This window comes from Coptis chinensis, chromosome 9, assembly GCF_015680905.1.
Source record: "Coptis chinensis isolate HL-2020 chromosome 9, ASM1568090v1, whole genome shotgun sequence".
NCBI lineage: Eukaryota > Viridiplantae > Streptophyta > Magnoliopsida > Ranunculales > Ranunculaceae > Coptis > Coptis chinensis.
In genome coordinates, this window is record NC_141464.1 from 7,084,253 (window position 1) to 7,106,142 (window position 21,890).

Genomic DNA, 21,890 nt, shown 5'->3' on the forward strand with positions numbered 1-21,890 from the left:
TCTCAATTGTATAGTATGGTTCAATTACATAACTTTGGTATATTTGCAATTTGCATAGGTTTTTTGTTTACATTTTCAATGTCAACAAGTGGTTGTATTGCTTCAATATCCCAAAATAACAAACACAAAGAAGGTTTTGCCAAAATTCTTTGCGACATGGTGTTCATAGGCGTGTAGAGATAGCACCAAAGATAAAAGACGACAACATAATTTGTGCCTTCATGACAAAATTTGGAGTATATCATATCATATTTTATATATATTTATATATATATATATATATATATATATATTTTATTATTATTTTTTTGTAGTTTATTTTATTTTTTAATATCGGAAACTAAATCATTAGGAGGGTGTATATACATGCTAGGGATACATATTGCTAAAACATGTGTGATGTATAAAGTTTGTGGACAAGCACATTTAATGTATCATATTAGTCAAAATTGTTTCGGTTGGATGAATTTTTCACAAGTACTTTTTGTTTTTGTTTTATTTCTTGAAATTGTGAAAAATACATGAATTAAAATATATGTGTTCAAGACAAAAAACTGTACCAAAATCATAAAATAATGAATCAATAATTATTATTTAAATAAGAGACGAACATAGAGATGATGTTTGTTAAAACTGTGGCTAGGAGAAATATTAGTGAATCTAAACAAGAAAAAATAATAATAAATAAATAAATAATATTAAAAAAATCAATGCAAATCAAGAAATTCAAAAACAATTCGTGCCAAAGGCACGGGCATTACCTAGTATCTTAATATTAAAGCTCCCACAAGAGGTATTTTTCGAGCTCTATTAAAATTCTACGTCATCAACTTAAAACGGGAAACTCTTTTCCTTTTAGAATTCAACTTGAAACGGAAATCTCCTTTCCTTTTAAAACCAAAACTTAAATAGTAGCATAAAAACTCTTTATTTCCAAATTAAAATGGAATTCCTCCCTCAATTAAAAAACACGGGTTTTTAAAACTTAATTAAAACAATTTGTTAAGAAATTAAAACGGGTTTTTAAGACTTGATTAAAACAATTTATTAGGAAATTAAAACAGGTTAGCAACAAAAATAGGAATCACGATTTGTTATGATTGTTGAGCAAATTTTTAAAAGAGCTGGTGCGTATGTACGGGTCTATTTTCTAGTCTTAATATTAAAGCTCCCACAAGGGGTATTTTTCGAGCTCTATTAAAATTCCACATCATCTCCTATTAAAACGGAAATTTCTCTCCTATTTGAAAAACGGGAATCTTTTTTTACAACGAAAATTCCTCTCCTATTATAACGGGAATTCCTCTCCTATTAAAACAAATTCTGACACTTCTAATTAAAGCGGAAATCGTTCTCCTATTAAAATGGGAATTCCTCCCCTATTGAAAAGGGAAAATCTACAGACCCTCTCTCCTAGCCACACATCATACCAAAACGAAATACTATTGCCTCCCTCCGGATGGTAAGCTACACCTTTACCAAACTGATCCCGTTCACATTTAGTTTCCCTCCCCAAAAAGATGGCCCGCTTGGGTTTTTCGCTCGCAACACTCTCCCTCATCGGACTTTTCCAGAATCAACTTTCTCAGTTGCTCTTCCTCAATAGACATTATCTTTAAACAAGGCAACTTGAGAGTCTTAAAATAATAATAGCAGGAAATCGCATCCTCTCCACTGGGACAGAAGCCTAAATAATGTTATTTGTTACTCTTGAAGATGGAAAGGAGCACAACAAAATACCTGCATGCCCACGTAAAGCACCAGAGAGTTTATCAAGGGTACATTATAGCGAGTCCCAGCCTAGGTGGCTTCAACATGGGGAAGTAGCAACCTCTGCTTCATCTCTGCCAAGAATGGTGATCCCTGTGGCCTTGTCTGTAGAAAACATAAAAAGAAATATTAAATAAAAATATACAAATTCAATGATAACAAAAGGGAGAGAAATCCTCCAAGCCATGCAATTAATAGTACCAAGAAATTAAGATAAGCATGTTGGACAGAAAAATTACCTTGAGATACTCATCGATATCAGCCTTCATCTGTTTGGATTTTAAGGATGCGTCGACCTCGGAGAAAATAGATGGTGATTGGCTGATTTCTGCCAGCAGATCAATCTGTAAATTGGAAAAACAAAAGATATATTTAGCTTGCTAAATAACTAAAACATGACAGATAAGAAAAATACTTGTAAATCAAGTGATACTGCCCACACCTTCAAGTTGGGTGTAGATGGATCAGGTAGCCTCATGTTGCGAGGAAATGCACTAAGAATAACATTCCGCATCTGAATGCAACTGGGTGGAATGACATCACAAAAGCTGAAATGATAGTTACATAGAAATTCTGGGAAGTCATGTAGCAGCACGAGGAGCACTATTAGGATGCCTTTGTACAAAAACTGAACCTGCATATATGCGGATGGAAATAATTTTAAAACAGGCATCAATCTTAAGCTCAGATTTAAGCAACCCAAAAGTCCAGGTGTGGGAAGTGCCTTACTGGATCAGCAAGTTCAGCATTCCTCAAGTATGGCTCCATAAATTTGAACAATGCAACCAGAAGACGTTGAAACGAAGGCCAGCCCTTCTGATTATTTCCATTGAGCAACTTTGGCATGAAACACCTGTGGCTAACCAGCTCAAGCCATGCAAAGCTGAAAACGGTAAAGTCAAGAGACGGCCTCAGCAAAGTAATAAAAGAACCAAACAACAAGGGGATATAACACAACCAGTCGCATACGTTGATTAACAATGTGCCAAACTCAACCTATGCAGTCACAGGCAGGTACAAGATAGGGTTCAGCCTATATCCTAGACGTGTTCAGTAACAACTCGGCCTATGCAGTCACAGGTGGGTAATAGCTAAGGTTGAGCTTATATCCTAGACACATAGCACGGAGCCTAAAGGATCCTAGCACATGCCGCTTCTGTTGCTAAAAACTAGAATCTCCCACCACCTTATTTGTACAAATCGAAACCATGGAATTTACTCAGCTAATCAATGAACAAACACCAATATCAATCTAATTATGCATTTCCATTCATCCATGAATCCATTAGTTATCACTCATCTAAACAAAAAGTTCATAATGTATAGAGGTAAGTCCTTGAATCCCTGTGCAGCTAAATTGAACTAAATATAGTGCAGAGAAGTAATATATGTGAATCTGAGTCAGATTAGCACAATGTATTCTCAACACCAAGAAGGGGCATAAACAAGTGACAGGAATTAAATTTTGGATTAGTCAGGGATGACACCCCATTACTAGTTGCAATTAGAAATGACCTGATGTGAATTATGCAGCGGAATAACAAAACAATCAATTAATAACTAGGTTTTCAACCCAAATAAACACTCAATTTCATAATCTCCCAATAACAATAATAATTCTTCTCAATAACATTATTTTCCAAGAAACAACTACTCAATGAAAAAAAAAACAGAACCACTGAATAAGGAGGCTACTATCGTATATATAATAACCTTGACTCCTTAACCCTAAAATGCTCTTAGTTGGGCTTTATTCATTGGACCTACATGGCTATTTAAAATAAAAGTTAATAACGAAAAGGCCCACTAGAGACACCTATTACATCATGACCTCTTTTCATCTCATATCCAACGGTAATGATCATCACATTGAAAAAAAACTTCATCCCGTAGCCATTGGATCTTGCAACAGGGAGATGAGGAATCCCTAACTGCAGCTAGTAGTTGGAATTCATCCATAACTAACCCTATAAGTTTTGTGTATGATGAATGTAACACCAAAAAAAAGTAAAATCCAATGCCGCTTAACAGATGCATTAGATGTTGGACACTAGATTACTTAAATTTCAGCACTCACAAGCCCACATTTATTATATGATATATTGGATCGCCATTACATTAAAGTTATAACAGAATAACGTTCAATCACATGCTTACCTAAAACCAGGAACTTTAAGAGGCTGCAGAGAAAGAAACGCATTCGCAAATGCTGTCAAGACCAGTGATACCCAACTTCCGTTATTTTAAAGATTCCAAACAATAAAAATTCACAACTCTATTCAGCCACAAAAGAGCTTAATAATGTGAGGGAAAGCCAACAGCCCATACCTGAAGACCGGCACTTTCAAGGCCAGTGTCAGAACGACCAAGATCCAAAAGCCAATTAATGAATAACCTAAAATATGGCCTTGGATTAAACGCAACTTTCTTATCCTCTGCATCTCTTTGGATAACCCTCACAGTTACTGACAGAATCTGGAACAATATAAAGTAATAAGATACTGCAACATAAAACGTGAAGAAAAGAAGCTCCTGCAAGTGCGAGACGAACCTTGGAGAGAAATTGAACTTTCAATGGTTGGTCCAGCACACCATGCTATCAACCAAAATACAAGAAACGCAAGTACAGCTTTTGTCATAGATACTCAATTAGAAAGACATATTAGGTAGCCAAATGCTGAGGAGAACAGCAATACCTTCAGTAACGAGGAGACTAGTTTTGCATACATATCTACAGCTATAAATGACAGATGCAGCTATTGATTAGGTGATTGCATAGCTAGTGGGGACGGCACTTCAGATATGCAATGTGATACGGAGATCTCCTGAAACAGAGGGAGGGAGAGACAAACCCAAGGAGAATTAGTTATAGTGTTATACCATGTCCCTAATACACACTGTCGCTTATCTTCAACTCTAAATAAGAAATAAAAGTTACCGTGAGGATGCGGAAAAAGTGTTCAGAGAAATCAATATCTTTAAGTAATCCAAGCAGCTGTGAGAGAAACTGGGTAGAAGATGCTTCATAGTTGGCAGCAAGCTCACAAATCCGGCACCACTCAGCAAACAGCAAAGAAACCTACAGCATAGATAAACTATAAGACCGAGGAGATAAGAGGTAGTATTCCCAGGAGACAGCTAATTTCAAACAACCTAACAGCCCAGAGGAGATAAGTGCCTTCTAGCTTAGTTGGTAAAACCTTTGGGTGATGATATCAGAGGTCTGGGGTTCGAACCCCGCTACACACTATTGAGTTACTGATTCTCTTTAAAAACAGGCTTGCCCACACATTTTTTTAGTAGGTGCCGACTAGCAAAGTCGGTAAAACCTTTGGGTAATGATACCAGAGGTCTGGGGCTCGAACCCCGCCAGCATCAAAGAGTTACTGATCTCATTTAAAACAGGCTTACCAATCCAAAAAAAAAAAAAGAGGATAAAGAATGATCTCCTCGGCGTCCATATTCTCAGAATAAGTGTAAAAAGCAAACCCCTTGTGCGTCCTATACAACTTTGTATCTTACAAAAGTATTAGCACCGAATATGACAAATAATATTGTGTGCCCAAACATAACACAACAGAACCCCCCACAACTCGAGAAGCACCAAGTACCCCAAAATTGCTGTCGAATAAAGCGAGTTTATCCCAGAGCACTACAGCAGAACATAAAACAATAACATATGTTTACCTGTTCGCGGAAACCAGTAGCATCCACTGATGAGGACTCAGAACTGTTATAGTCATCTCTGCTCATCATTATTCTGCCAGAGGGAGCCTGGTACAATAGAACATTTTGTTAAAAGTTTCAGCTGAAAGAGAGTAAGAAAAAAGGAGAGGAGAGTTTTTTTTCTCTTCATTTGTTTGTGTGCTGTGGAGGACGAGAGTATTGTAGGCTTGTAGCCCTCTAGCAACCAAGCATAACATTAACCTTTTTGTCTCTTGACAGCCTCGCCTTCTCATCCTTGCCCATGTTGAAACCTGATAGAGTACCTGCAATAGAAGCAGGATTTCTGGCAATCTCAACCAACTGTTGTAAAGATTCAGGTGAACCAGGCCTCGTCGCAAGCTGCAATCAGCCATAAACCGTATGAGCACATCAACTCGAAATTAATAAAAAAACAACTCAAAACAAAATAAGTAAATCCAACCTTCCCCAAAGCATCAACAAGATTGTGGAGCTCTGACACACTCGCTCCCGGTTCCTGAACGACCAAGGTTTGGAGAAGAGAAATAGAGAACTCCGTAGCCGCTTCTGCACAATTGAAAGTTATCATGTTACATCCCCACTTCATAACCAACTGTATAAAGTAACTAATGTAGGGCAGATAGGGCTCTAATCATACTGTTTCATCCACCATCAATAAGTTTTGCCATGTGTACATTGTACTCAGCAAGATTAAGTAACTCATAGCGAATAAGGCCCAAAGTAATATCTTTGTTGAACTTCCGCTCCTCATCCGAATACATCACCTGGTAAGAAAATGGGGCATGGACAGCATGAATATATTTGAAAATAGAACAGTCACACGCCTTGTGGAAAAACTGATAATGAAGTAGAGCATTTTTACTGGTAATAAGTAAAAGAGGACCTATGGAAATATTTTCTAGCGGGAAATTGCAGACAAAGAAAAACATTCCTCGGCCATGTCTGTTTTAGCTCTATTGTTTTCCAGTATTCCGGTTCCATTTTTCTCTTTTCTGATTTGGTGGGGTTGACTGGGCTCGGGCTAGTTTGTCGATTTGTCCTTGTGTAACCATTGTCACCAAGTACGGTACGGGTTTAAAACGGTGTACCTGAAAAAAACTTAGTTCGTGTTTTAAACGGAACGTCTCGGAAAAAAAAACAGAAAAAGAAAGCGTAAAAAAACGTGGGGCATAAAAAACGGGTTTAAAACAGTAAAACGGGTTTAAAACGTATAATACGTAAAAGAAACGGTAAAAACCGATGATAAAGAATATAATAGATAAGGAGTTTGATTTTTTATAAGAGTGGAAAAAAGAATAGACACATAAAATAAAAATAATAATAATACAAATGAAAGAAAATTCAAATACATGAAAGTATCAAATTATCATTACTCATCCAAATACTAGAAGTTTTAAATTCAGTAACAAAACACGATTCTAAATAAGATACTACTAATTACCAACCATAATGGCATAATCAAGTACTACAAATAAGTTAATAACTTTAAATTTTAAAATTAATTATTAATAGTCCAAAGCAAAATAGAACTATCTCAACAAGTTAATCTAACGCCCACTCTTCAAAAAAGTAAACTCCAAAACCCCTTTTTCTTCTCGCGTTTAGGGTTTAAACGGGAGAATTTCAAAATCTCGGGTTTTAAACGTTTTTTAAGTTTAAAACGCGTTTTTTTTAAACATCCGGGTTTTAAACTGGAACCAGACGCCTTGCCAATATCTCGGGTTTTAAACGCTTTTTTTTTTTTAAAAAAAAAGCGAATTTGGTGACAATGTGTGTAACAGCCATTGGCTACTACCTTGGTGTTGATTTAATTTTGTAATTATACTAATGGGGAGGGATAGAGCCACATTTTCGACAAACAAATGAATTAAGGCCTAGTTTTTTGTGGAGATGATCTCCCCACTATGAAGATCATTCTCACAAAAAATCATAATATTTAGATATGCCTAATCATGTAAAAATTAGTGTTCATTTTTTAACTTTTCATCTAACTTTTTGTGAGCATGTTCTAAGGTTAGACTTCTTTGAATGAGCTGAATTTTTGTGAGCATGTTCTCCATGGTGGGGAGATTATATCTACAAAAATTCAGCCCTTAATACAACTTTTAAGTCCACGATTTTGCTTGGATTCGTGTACAATGTGGCTATAATGTCTCTAAGAATGTGGCTATATCCCTCCCCTATACTAATAGACTAACATTCATCAATATAAAAAAAATAAACACGAAAATATGACGTTTGTCCATCAGGTACGGCAAGATCCTTGTTTTTTTTATTTCCTTGTTCATTTCAGAGCTCTCATTGCCACATAAGCACTATTTCACTAGTAGAATTTTCTTTGATCAGTATTTGACTGGCCAAAATATTGATGAAATCTACCACTATCAACACACCAACATAGAAATAATTCATGTAGTACAAATAAGAATAGGAATACATAGGTATATGACATGCACTAATAAGAACAATCACCTGATGCCAGCCGGAATATAAATATAACAAAAAACTTCCAATTTGAACCACATTAATGACTGGAACAAAAGACATACCCAACTAGTAAGCTCCTTCACAACAAGCTTACAAACATCACGAGTAGCAACAAGAATGGCCAGATGGGCATTAACATGTACAGTGTTCGATGCATTCTCATATAAGCTCTTAAAAACCTGCTCCAATATTTAAAATCCAGATTTAGCACAAGACATGAAAACAAAAGTGATTCAGAGAAGTAGAAACCGCACCTTCTGAGCTACAGCCAAGGCAGCCTCATCGTGACTTATGCATCGGAGTATAATGTCAGGAACCTCGCCAATAACACCCTACACATGTATACGCCTCAATTACAATCAATAATATCATTTAGGCCAAAACAACAAAGCACGAGAAGAATGAGGACGAGATTTTAAATCAATCTTATAGCATCCATACTATTCATTCTAATTTAAAGGCTGAGACAAATAATATTTTTGCCTAAACAAACGAACAGGAGAATGTGGGAAGCAAACCTGAATTTCTGCATCTCTTCCATCATTACCAATCAAGGTTTCCAGCTGAAATGAAAAACACAACTGAGCGATCAAACTAAAGGAAGCTAAAACAGTGGTACACAAAACATTGCATTTACAAAAGAAAGTGCCTTGGACATTTAAAAGCACAGTAACCAGAGTATAAATAAGACGGATCGGGAAAAAAAATCTTAACTAATGGAACATAAATTGGTGTACTTAAGACGGTTAACCTAATCAATATGCCACGGCTCGAAAAACCAGAAAAGGCATTAGAAGGATTGAGTAAAAGCATATCCAACTGGATTCAATGAGCACAAAAACTTAATCCTCCATACCTTCTGTGACACAACCTGATACTTTTCTAATGCGTCACCCGTGCTCAATAAAGGTTCTAACATACTGCCACCAAGGCGTTCAGTTGCAGAAGGTGACAGCTGGGTGGTAGCTCCCATATCCTTCCACCAAATTAAATGTGCATGTTAGTGAAAGAAAGAGATGTGAAGGTTATCATACGATGTTCTGGAAAACACTTTTACCTTTGCAGCAATGGTGGGTTCAACTGAATGCAACTCAGGGACTGTAATGGTTGCTGAAAATGAAGTAACAGCAGTTATTTCAGATCCATGACGCACAGCAGCATCAGATGCCCCGACATGACCAGAAGACCCACTGCACCCATTTGAAGAAGGATTAGCAACTGGACACATATATAACCATAAAAACAACTGAAGAGGTTGGCGTTGGGTTGTTGGTAAAAATTTTAAAGGCACACCTAAGAAGTTGTGCAGAACTGTTGTCCATCTCCTCCGAAATTAGATCTAGGGGTTGTGCAATTGCACTGAATCCTGAACTGCCTTGGGCAGAAGAATAGATGCCTGAGTTGAGCTGTCCAGAGGTAGGGCCATACGCACGAGACAAACCAGAACTGACAGAAAGTCCAGAAGAAGCAGGTGGGCCATAAGGTACAGTGTTTGAACTCTAGCTTGATTGATTTTGCCACGGAAACTTAACAAAATCCTGAGATTTAACAAGAAAACAATATAAAACAGATGCCAAATGAAAAAATCGCATACAAAACATGCAGAAAAAGTCAAATGTATACCTCATAAACTCTCTGTTGTGAATGGGACAGGCGACCAGGTTTAGGGCGGAGAGACTCTGGTACTACACCCATCGGGCCTTGTGTATATGTACTAGCATCAAAATATGAAGCCCCAACACCTTCCCTATGCTTCCTCCTAACAGCAATTGTTTGTAGCGCCTGCGACAATATGCATTTACACAGTATTAACACCCAACAAACTAGACTCCTTAACTGGAACAGAAAATATCGCATCCTACTGCTCACAGACCCCAAAACTTTAGCATAAATTGTGAAGCATCTAGCATAGACTTTGAAGGAGAGAAGGGAACAAGTACAGAATCTTCAACCGCCATGGATGAATCTTCAACCGCCATGGATAGCACATTCCCCTACTAAGACAACTGAAAAATGTTTTAAGGTGGGACAACTTTCTTTTAAACATCTTAAGAGTTACAAATCATACATAAAGGATGGATTGCAGGGACAGAATTTTGACATATAACGAACCCATGACCTTTGGCGCACTTAGGTATTTTACGCTAGGGGCTAATTTTTAGCGGATATGATATCCTCACTATAAAGCTAAGTAGTTAAAATCGGTTTTCGGAACTAATCGGTCAAGGAGCGATATGCAATTAATCGGCGATTTAATCGGTAATATTTGATGTATATATTTGACACTTTCAAAATATATAATAGTATAATCATACCAAATATTTCTAAATAGTTATCCGAGATACAACAAATAATATCAGATTTTCATAATCACATCTAACCAACTCAATTTTGAAATACTACAAAGATGTCAAACACAACAATTATGTTAAATATTTAAAGGAATAAAGGGAGAGAGAATAGATAATATATATTAGAGAGATAAAACAATAATTAGTATATTTAACTTTCGTTAAAGAGGGGAAAATAAGTAAACTCTTAGCTTTGTGTGTTGATTAGGTTCTATAATTATTAATACAGTTTAAGAATCCAATTTATTAAAAAAAATTACATATTTTTTTTAGGTGGGAAACCAGTATTTTTAGTATTTTTTTTTCTCAGTTTAGTGAGAAATCGGTCATCTCAATAGATTAATCGGTCAATTCGGTGATTAAATCGGGTTGGTGAGAAAAGTTTAAAAATCGGTAAAAAAGTAATCGGTTTACAAGCGATATGCGATTAATCGGTCATCTCGGCCGATATTTGATAGCATAGCTATAAAAATCATTTTGACAATAAATTAGATCATTCCGACATTTTAAATCATACTAAATGTAATCTCCAATTGACAATGAAAAGGAAAAAAATGTCCCTAATTCTTCAATGTGTTAACAATAACATCGTTTGATGCGACCAGTAATTTCGATTTTGGCTTATTTTTCATGGTGGTAATGTTTTCAATCTCTTAACATACCTTTGGTTACTTGTACGATTTTTTCAATGTTCTTTAACATTCTGCTGTTATGTTTAACTTCTTGTTTATTTTTTTTCCTGTGAACGGTAAACAGATATATTTTACAAACAAATCAAAACAAAAGTTATACATTTAGGGAAGGATGAGGTATCCAACCCGTACAACAAATCTACTCCAAGAACAAACCGAAAAATGTTTAGTTTCTTGTTGGTGTGGATTAGTAGATATATGGTAGGGTTATGTGGGTATATAGTTGGGTTTATGGGTATATATATGGTCCTAGGAGAGTAATACTGAGTAATTTCCATGATGTTGATGTAATTACAATGACAATTTCAATATATTCTTTCAACTAGATAAATAGCAATGAAGTTATTAAAAGAAATAAAAATAATGGTCATCAGTTTGTTTGTGTCAAATTTATACATCTCCCTAAACCCCTCCTTATATGAATAAAAGTACATGTCAGCAAAGAAAACCAGAAAAACAAATGTCGCTTTTCAGTCTTACACTATGTAACATGGGCGCTACATAATCTCAAAAAGTATATGCCAAATATGTATCTGTGTTGAACAAATGGGCACATTATGCATATGCTTACAAATCTTTAAAACCGTAAAAGGACTAAGAACACAAACTGTTAACATGGTCACCAACCCATGATATGCCACTTGCATAGTTACTTATACTACGGTTTCTTTGAAACCCTAAAAGAGAAAAGACCACAAACTATTAACATACTCACAAACCCATGATATTCTCACTTGCATAGAATCCTACTTGTAAGGAGGCGCTTTTTAGGGTCTCGAGCCAAAGGTATAGTCGTGTACATAAAAAAAAAAAGTCGCATTTCCAAGACGATGATAATTCACATTTTCTATAATCAGCCAATAGTTCGCATATAATAAGCAAATAGTAAGTGTTTTCAAATTATTAAAGCATCAAAACTAGTTTTATTATAGGTGGAATACAGGTTTTAGTGTGTCTATGATCTCAAATTTATACGAATATTTGTGCAGAATCTCGGATTATACACGAATACTTCCCGCATCTAACTTATCGATTTCTTTATGCCTAATTTTTAGCGAATGCTTGTGCATGACCTTGAATTATACAAGAATACATTCCACATCGAATTATTGCCGTACCATGAATTATTATGTACTTAACTGTGTCCTCCTGTCCTACTTCACGTAGGTCGCCAGGTTGGACACTTATATGCGTACCAGTTCCAACGTTACTTGGTCTGGATTATATAACAAAAAAAAAAAAAAAAAAAAAAGATTTAAGAATATGTGAAGTCAAACGTTCTAATACTCAAAAATGTACCAAGGCTACCGAAGACAGTGGGCTATCTTAGTCAACATGGTTTACTATTGACCATGGTAATGTAATTAGTGCTATGATCTTCACTTTCCATGTTGGCTAAAATGTAAGGTTATTGTAGTCTGAATATCTTGGAGGACTTGGCGATCTGCTTCAAGCCTACTTTATCTTTGTGAAGCTTCTCCAAATATACCTACTTGGGTGCATCACAAATTCCAAAAATAAAATAAAACAAACAAAAAATAAAAAGAACGATGACTAACATACAATCCGAACTTTCAACAACGCATATAATAAACTTTGCAGACTACAACCAAAAATCAACAAGTACATTTGTTAATCGGTTACAAAACCAACAAAAATTAATAGAAGAGCAAATAAATTGAAGTGCAAGTGTACCTTCTCTGTCGCAGCTTGCTCAACTAGAGCACATCCCAAATCAAGGTTGTCATTTGTAACAAGTTGCACGGGGCTCTCAAGAAGATTGCTAGAAATACTTAAGGACTGTAATGAATTCCTTAAGTGATTTGAAATGGAAACTCGCAAAGATTCCTAGAAATGATCACAAAAAATTATTACCAAAAAGGTATTGAATAAATTAACACGTTCCAAATCAATCTGCATACTAAATCTAAGTTTATCCTCCATAAAGCAATTAATGGTACAAACTCCATAAAGCAATTAATGGTACAAACAAGATCCAAGAAAAGACAAAAGTATACAAGAAGGATACCTTGCATGTAACATGAGCTAAACATCCAGCTAGGCTTGAGACCATCAAATGTGCAGCATTGTAATACGACTCTCATCAGATTCCATTGCATAATCCTAACAAATCATTTCATTTTAAGAAACGAAGCAACGGAAGAACACTTTAACAGACATGGACTTGGTATAAAAAAAAAAAGTGAGACAGGAAAGATGGGCAACCTTTAAAACAAGCTCTTTTGATGTTTGAGTTGCTATTGTAACACTGCGCTGAACAACGGGAGTCATTATCTCTTTAATAGCCCTCTCCATTGCACCCGGGACAATACTGTTGCAAAACATTGTGCCACAAACTTAACATTTCCCAACTATACTACTAACTAATGATAATGACAAAGACTAACAGTACTTTCCTAAAACACCAGTTAAAAGTAAAGTCAATGAAAAGTTCCAAACCTCTGAAAGTGCATATGAAGGCCTAACGCACTAAGCTTTGGATTGAGAATGATATTAGCTCGGAGGTATGGAATCAGTGTCGGCAGCTGAGGGGAAAAAAAAGAACCTCAGCAAAAAGAAACCCAATAGAAATTATCATACAACAGTGCATAAGGTGAGGATTAGAGAAGACCTGACTCACAGAAAATGACGACTGAGATAGGGTTTGTTGTGAGAGTCCCTAACCAGAAGGAAGCCTCTCAGAAATGCTTAACAGAGCCATTTTTTCCTCATCAACCAAAACACCAGGAGCTAGATGAAGTGGAGCAGTGCACTACATCCCCCAAACAGGTTTACAATACCACACAGATCAGAGAATTATACAACAAGCTTAAATAGCGAACACTAATTTGAACATACAAACCTGAGATAATAACTGTGAATGACCAACAGAATGTGACTGAGTTGCAACCTCAGGCAGCATCTCAACTTGACTTAAAGAAATGGTCCCAGAGTTGACTTCAGAAACGTTTTGTGGCTGGGGAGCCCCAATATCTTTGTTGGAAAAGTCAGGATTTCCTTCAACTTCCCTAACACGATCTTTAAGAAGTGAAGTTTGTTTTACATCTTTCATATCCACACCGAGGTTCTTAAATAGGACCTAAAATACAAAGAGAATATGGAAAATAGATAATTGCATGTGACAACAAACTTTAGTCATAAACTTTGAAACCAAAATTCAAAAGAAAAATATATAGATACCTCAATATCAAACTTGAGGTTCATTTTCAGATTTGGTAGTGCATAAATTTCAGAAAGTACACCAAGAATGCCCATGGTCCAAGGATTGGGAGGCTGATATGCAGCACTGCTTTGGCATGGTTCCAGTACCTGCATCACAAGTACTTGGACATAAAATAAAGCACTGAAATAACTAAAAGCAGATGAATCTGGTTCAAAAGATCATACCTTTGAGGTAAAAGGAATTACAGCAATCATCAACCCTTTCTCATATGCCTAAGACAATCCAGTTAAGATGCATTAGAATCTGAAATAGTTATTACCCTACAAAATACAAATAACACTAATAAAAAAAGATACCCTCCGACTGTCAGTTGTCTCTGTGATCTGTTTCTGGGACTCTGTAACTAAAAAGGAATTAAAGACGGACACATACCTCAATTATTAACACCTTTGGGTCAATTTCACGAGCTCGCAGTACTTGATTTCTTCCAATTGTAAATTTTCCAAGCCAGCTTCCAAGATTTTTCAGCAAAGAACATTTCTCCGAGCTCAACTTTATGAGCTCGGACCTTAAAAGCACCTGTTACAAGGGGAAGAAAAACATTAAAAATAAAATAACTTTTTCACTACTAACTATGATATTAATTAAATGCAGCGAAGGGGAGCTAGAAGAGGTGCCTTGCAGTTCTCATATGTAGCTTTTAAAATCTCCTTATTCAATGATTTTGAATTGACCTTATCCAAGAACTTTAAGTACAGATCGTGAAAATTAGGCTCAATGCTTGCTCTGACAAAGATGAAAGCCGGTGTAAATCAACTGCCGGAGCACGAGAGAGAGAGAAAGAGAACGAAAAACAAAAAACAAAAAACAATGAAAGAACTCTAACCTTTTAATCACCATATACTGTGCAAACCATGGATGGTATTCTTCTTTCAGAATCTCAGTGAACTCCTTTGCCTTAACTTCAATATTTGCTGTTGATATATTATTGATCATAAATAATATCTTGTCCTGAACCTCCGATGCCGGAGTCTGTATACAGGAAGAGGAAGCAAATTTTAATAGTGAAACATAACAAGTAAAAGACACAAAGGTAAGCAGGAACTGAACTAAAATCTGAACTCTAAAAGGTTGTCATGTAGTTTACACATGGACATGACTCACAAACACTGAGATAGGTGTTTTCCAAGTCACTGGCCACTTTGCTACATCTTTACAAGTACCCTTTTTCAATTTACCAATGTCCTAGTCCTAAAGCGAATCTACAGTGTGAACCGCGAAAGGCCACACTTTTGTATCTGCTGATTAGAAACATCTAAATACTACAAACAGTTCCACACAATAACATCCACCAGCAACTCAAAGTTGCATTAGATGGATAATCCAATATGATGCTAAGACACCTGACAAAAATAAACAAACGATACGAAAATACTACCTCATCATCCATTCGATTGCCAATGGCAGCATGCCCCAATGGCAAAAACAACTAAACTTGTCTGTTTAAATTGGGATAATATAATTTTCTATACAAATAAGGTTGTGTCTTCCATTGTACAAAGATTGAGGGTGGTTGCGAGGATAAAAGATCAAACAAATTGAAAAAAAAAAAAAAGAGGGGGGGGCGTTGAGGATATAGCCTCAAGGTGTTTTCCTTGCATAGGCACGCCTCAAGGCATGCGCCTAAATGCGTTTTTACAAACACTGGCTTAAGCTTTCATTTATCAGAGCCTCAAGCTTCTAAGCTGCTTTACTCTACGACGCATAACAACTTCATCACTATAGCTTACGGGGAAATTGAAGAGAGAACACAAACATATAGTAAGAGCATAAGAACATAAAATCGAGAACAAATAAAACAGGAAAATCCAGATATAACAAGCTTCACAGTGTAATGTATATTTGAATATTTGAATCCAACAAAACAAACAAGACGGCACCTATTCTCAGTAGATTCCTTGAAATGCCCAAGCGAATCAACCATTGTCTCAATTGTCAACTGGCCTGAAAACATTTGATGGAAGTAAGAGTTTGCCTCTGCCTCTATATCATCCGGATATCCATCGGATGCTGATGAATCAGGAGCTCCACCATTCTGCAGTCTGGGATCAACGTGCATGGATGCTACATGCAACCGTTTCATTTCCTCAAAAAGCTTGCGAGAAATATTCTGCCCAGCTTGAGATTGAAGGACCTGCAAAATACATGACGTGAAAAACTGGCAGAGTTGTTATCTATTATAATACACGGAAACCATACAGCTAACTAACAGGAGAACATTGAAATGGCAGTATGACCTTGAAAAATATCGAACTGATTTCCGAAGAAACATTACGAACGGCACCAGAATTTTGAAAAGGACTCGCAGGAACATCTTGTGATACCCCAGAAGCGGTATCTTTCAAAAATTTCAAGCACTCCTGAAAACGACCAAGAAGGTAAAGGAGTTAAACCATTTCCCCTAAAGAAGTAAGACTTCACACCACATCCCAGGAAAACACACTGCAATATTGAGAGCAAATCCATAAAAGGAAAGAAAACATATTAAAACATGTTACCTCGAAAAAGGTGTCCTTGTATGTGCTTAAATTATCACTTAACCATTTCTCAAGATTCCATTGTTCTTTTCCCAAAGCAAGGGCAGCCAGTTTAATACTAAATGAAAATGGAGTAGTGTCCAACACTGATGGAAAAATCTGCAAGACAGGACTAAAAAATTTTAAAAATAAAAATAAATAAATAAATAGAAAGCAGGCAGGCAGCTAAAAATTGAAGTTTCCGTGTACCATACTAGAGAATGGAAACTACTTCCCAAGGACTACGATAAAGACAACACTTAACTTTTGTCAGATGAATGAATAAATTGAGAAAGAAACAGGTATGGTATGTATCGAAAGAAATAGTAAGAGAAAACCTCATTGCAAGATAAATTCACTAGATTCTAAACATAGCACGCAAGTATGGAAAAGTGAAACAATTACACCTATGATATATCTAATGGAAAATTAAACAGAGCCAAAGTGGGAGCTGTTATAAGAAAAATGACAAAAAGCAGCATTGCTATGAAACAGAGAGTGCAGAAGTATCAATTTGGTATGTTTTGTATTTGAAATTGCAGATAAACTAGGTGAACTCCAATTCCACATATCCACAAACCAAAGATAACAATATAGTCGAAATAAACCATTAATAATTATGCCTTGCACATCTGCCTCCCTTGATTTAAGCTTCATTAGTACTGCACATAAACCACCAATATACATAGACCATCCAATAATGGTTACTATTCTCTTGCAACGCCCATACCGTGGTGCATATTCAAACTCATCCCAGAAGATTCGAGAACAAGTTTTTTGGGGCAAGCTAAGGTGAGGTCCTAGCTACTGATTCGAAAATAGCTCTTCCAAACATACATCTGCAAACACTCGGTAGAAGTTTGTGAATCCCTTGTATCTCTATGGCACTTGCATTGGCTTCAAAGTCATAAGCTGTGTTAGTAGGTTCTCAATTAACTCCGATCATTTTTGGGGAGGATGAGGATGAACCGCCATAAGTATAATGAGCAAAAAATTCCTTTAAGGTTTCAAGTTATAAAGAAATTGGTGAATGGTTAATGGATGATAATTGCATCAATGGTTAGGTGAACTAAAGGGGAGTTCCATGAGATTTGTAGCATTAAGAAGCCTTCTCGCAAACTCAATATCTCAAATTCCATAATTATGACAAAACCTCTTTCTGCCAATCTCCATCAAACTGCAAAAGAACGTGGCAGTATGAGCCCACATACCTACATATGTTCAGATTGTTCGGATACTATGTGATTCACATGATTCAGTTGGATTTTGATGCTTTTCTCAGGAATTGCAAGCTAACATAAGTCAGGTTTGTGGTGTTCTTTTAATACCAATAATCAAGGACAGATCTCTTGTTAAGTAGTGAACAAACAAAGATTTAGTTGTACTACTGGAGGTTGGCTACACATAACCCTACAGTTCCCCATATGCGTATTCAGCTCCATATTAGTTTAACCCCATACTGGCCATAGAAACATTATGACTAGCTATATCCATCCAACTATAGACACAAACATCTAGCACTCGCATCAAGCTTGTTTAAGTTTTAAAATACATAGTTCATGCTGTAGGACTAAAATAAGACTCGTTAAATCATAAAGAGATCGTAGTTCTTCATCATAAAGCCATATTTCCAAGTAGTTTTCATAATAATACTCAGAAAAGGTACAACAGAAAAAATCAATAAAACAGAAAACCAATCCCACTACCATTCCAAAAATAAATAAATAACTAAAAATGAGAGAGAGAGAGAGATTAAACACTAGAATTAGGACTCTTACCTTTGAATCAAGGCAAAGGCTCAAAATTCTATTTAAATTTTCTGGATCACTGCTATGGATGTCCATGAAACCCCGCAAGAGAAGATTACGATTACCATGCCAAAGTTGTAGAATCAGACCACTTCGTGACACCACTTCATACTGGAGGAGGTTAAATGCAGTCTGATTTGACATAGATGAGTCCAGTCATACACTATATACACGCTATAAAATAAAGTAATTGGTAGACAAAATGTACTAGCAAAAGGATAAAAGGGATTACAGTGATATGGGCAATTCCAACCACCAATACTTCAGGACAACGCTTAAGTGGATACTCTAGCACCAACCTAACAGAGCTAGCATGATCCATTTCAGCTAATTGACATAAAATGTCTAACAGATCAAGACATAAAATGTGCTAGCTTCTGACCATGAACATTATCATCATAAACCTGCACAATACATTTGCCTTACTGGTAAGTCAAACAAGAACAACCTGTAAAAATGAGTAGAAAATAAAAGAAGGTACATAGCTTACCAGCTTCCTTCACGTATGCACAAAAGTAAATATCTCTGCTGGTGCTGAAACAGCATATCATAGAAAGGACAGCTGGCCCTCAGTGTTCTTCCAAACAGACCCACAAATAGAATGGAGTGGAAACGGTTCCTGCTGAGTAAGTTATCTGTAATGCTGACTAAACATAAACCATAACTCAAAATCCATGTGTTTGCAACCATTACGTACCCCGCATGCACTTGCATAAAAAGACATGAACCACATACTTTTAAAAAAAAAAGGCAATTAAACTGCTTGGACTTCATATCTTTTGGAATCTGAGTTTGCTTACAGTCTTACAGACACAAAATCGAGATCTAGAAAGTTGGTATGGGGACCAAAAGACAGAACAGATGTAAAACGAGAAGACAACCATCTTCACCGAATTAAATTACAGGTACGCTTAACGAAATACTATCCATTATCAGCAAATACAAAACGATTTGAACGACAATCACTCTTGATCCACCTTCTGCTTCTTTGGTTCATTTGAAGTAGTTTCTTTATTCATCTTAGCTTCACGACGTTCTCTCTTCAAACCCTTAGCATTGTAGGATAGTTCCATACCACCAACCTAAGCACCAGAGAAACAAATTTAAACTATGGCATAACTGACAAGACTTGATGTTTCTTCTTCTTTTCATTTTTTTATCTATATATAGTTAAGACGCCACTTAAAGCAACATATATAAAGAGATGGAAAAAAAGAAGGGTAGATTTCAACCTGTTGGTCTGGTATGTAAATCTTGCCAACTTTGCCCTGTATTACATCGCTACTAACATTCTTCACCTGCAAGAGTCAAAGAGGCTAGACTTTTAAGAATAACAGTACATTACAAGAGAAAGGTGAGATATATGACCAATTGTATTAAAATGCAATTTGCAGATAAATAATTGAGTGATGGACCTTCTTCTTAGGCTTTTCTAAAGATGTTTTCATTGCTTCCTTTCGCAGGCCATCATTAGGAAGTCTATGCCTCCGCATTACTAAGTCCATGGACGGACCAACTTCTACAAGCTCCATCCTTGGGACAACAGTTCCAGATCTTTTCAGTCGCAGTGCACAGTGCGTGAGAAACACTTTTTTAGAGGAAACAGCTGTACACACAAAAACGCGATCTACTCCAGCAAGGTTTAAATTCTCGATGACCTGCACATTAGATCCATGGTTTTAAAATTTTCATTTAGGACAAATAAAATAATGGGATAAGAATGCTACTAATACATACCTCTCCTCTAAACAAGTCTAGCAGAACCTCCTTTAAATGTTTCAATTCTTCTACGCTCTCAAAACCTTCCCCGATGAAAGCAAAGAAAGGTTTTGTTCCCACTTTCGGAGCTATCTTCTTGTCGTATGAATATGAGTTCATGCTTCTAAAATTTTCCACCCCGACCTCGACAAGGTCATAAACGTGATGATCATAAGTCCGCCCTAGTACAAGATTATCAGGCCTTTTCTTTGAGTGAGAGCCGAACTGCAAAACCAAACAATTCCAACTCTTTATTAGTCCTATTCAAACGAACTACCATACAGGGAGTGAACCACTGCACCTCTAAGAAGGTCCACAACAAAAGCATCAGTTAACTAAAACACATACATATTACTGATTTACACAATCTGATTCCATAAGTGAGAAATTCCAGTTTTCACTCGTGTGAGAAAGAGAAAACTACTTGGCACTGAGATATAAACATTGGCTTCTTCCTTAACGAATATACTATTAAACTTGACATCCACGTATTATCCAAATGCAACTATACAAGACCCACTAATATACTTTAAAAAATAAATAAATAAACACTTACCACAAAAAGACTGCAATCAGTTTTCTGGGAGAAAAACTCCAAGGATGTCTCGCCCCCATTTTCAAAAGGCCTAATATTATCATTCTTTCGGGAATATTTAATCGCGCTACCTCTTTTAAGATGAAAAATCTCAGTCAATACTGTATTCAACAAATTACTTGTCTTTGCTGCAAGTATTAATGTTTTCTTCCCATTCTCAACCTACACATAAAAATATTATATAAATTAAAAAAGATATATGTAAGAATATTGTAAAACAAAATATTTATAAATATGTACTAGTTTTGGGGCACGTTTATCTAGCTCGCGTTTAGCTTTGCCATTTTTGGGTGTTTTGATTTCTAACATATTTTTTGGTTTGTTTGTTTTGTTCGGGGAAAAGAGGGAAGAAGAGAGGCGCTGCTGATCGACACTTTTGCTGCCGTTAATTAGGTTTTGTTTGGGGGCAGGGACGAAAATATCGGTTGAAAAATCGATTTTTCAACAGTATTTATCGTTTTTTCAACTTAGCGACTTCGAAACATTTGAAATATCGGCTTCGAAAATTAAATTAATTTTAAACCGATATATATCGTTTGACTTGGTTAGACAGTTTGACTTTTGACCCATTTTGTTGACTGTTGACCGATATATATCGGCTATATTTCTAATATATCCCGATTTTTCGATTTTTTTGAATATTATCACCAAAATAGGTAAAAATGATATATCGATCCGATTTTTCGATTTTTTTTATATATATCGGTTTTGGAAGGATTCGAAATATCTTCAAATCTCAAAACTTTCGGCCTTGTTTGGGGGTGTTTGCATACCACTGTCAATATATTTCGTACTACTGATAAATACCAAATTTTTGTTTCATTTAAATGTCAATATATATTCTATCTCCATATAGGATTATTTTCCCCTAATTACCGTTTTTGGTGAGAAGCTACTGCGAGTTACCCAATGCAAATATGACGTTAAAATTCGGACAGAATGTTTTATTCTGTTTGAATGTAGA

General features: G+C 36.1%; 1 protein-coding gene and 1 pseudogene across 2 annotated transcripts; both read right to left on the reverse strand.

Moving 5' to 3' along the window:
* Nucleotides 1-481: 481 nt before the first annotated feature.
* Nucleotides 482-19,306, reverse strand: LOC147474611 (uncharacterized; annotated as a pseudogene). The gene is made up of 38 exons (XR_015209662.1): nucleotides 19,271-19,306; nucleotides 19,064-19,192; nucleotides 18,806-18,977; nucleotides 18,544-18,705; nucleotides 16,748-16,885; nucleotides 16,487-16,609; nucleotides 16,120-16,383; nucleotides 15,076-15,221; nucleotides 14,867-14,975; nucleotides 14,622-14,768; nucleotides 14,414-14,461; nucleotides 14,207-14,335; nucleotides 13,869-14,105; nucleotides 13,638-13,778; nucleotides 13,466-13,551; nucleotides 13,232-13,337; nucleotides 13,035-13,129; nucleotides 12,701-12,853; nucleotides 9,586-9,744; nucleotides 9,256-9,500; nucleotides 9,020-9,152; nucleotides 8,819-8,938; nucleotides 8,481-8,525; nucleotides 8,217-8,294; nucleotides 8,025-8,141; nucleotides 6,113-6,239; nucleotides 5,918-6,021; nucleotides 5,698-5,835; nucleotides 5,458-5,544; nucleotides 4,709-4,849; nucleotides 4,467-4,595; nucleotides 4,322-4,366; nucleotides 4,097-4,245; nucleotides 3,928-3,987; nucleotides 2,500-2,653; nucleotides 2,213-2,404; nucleotides 2,010-2,114; nucleotides 482-1,875 (listed from the first exon to the last, which is right to left on the reverse strand). The product of XR_015209662.1 is annotated as an uncharacterized LOC147474611 (transcript).
* Nucleotides 19,307-19,322: 16 nt separating this feature from the next.
* Nucleotides 19,323-21,346, reverse strand: LOC147474612 (ribosome production factor 2 homolog). Its single transcript, XM_086584927.1, has 6 exons — nucleotides 21,167-21,346; nucleotides 20,888-21,088; nucleotides 20,311-20,556; nucleotides 19,989-20,231; nucleotides 19,806-19,871; nucleotides 19,323-19,655 (listed from the first exon to the last, which is right to left on the reverse strand). The coding sequence occupies exons 1-6, from the start codon at nucleotides 21,233-21,235 to the stop codon at nucleotides 19,536-19,538; spliced, it is 945 nt and encodes a 314-aa protein (XP_086441053.1). The 5' UTR covers nucleotides 21,236-21,346; the 3' UTR covers nucleotides 19,323-19,535.
* Between the last annotated feature and the right edge of the window lie 544 nt (nucleotides 21,347-21,890).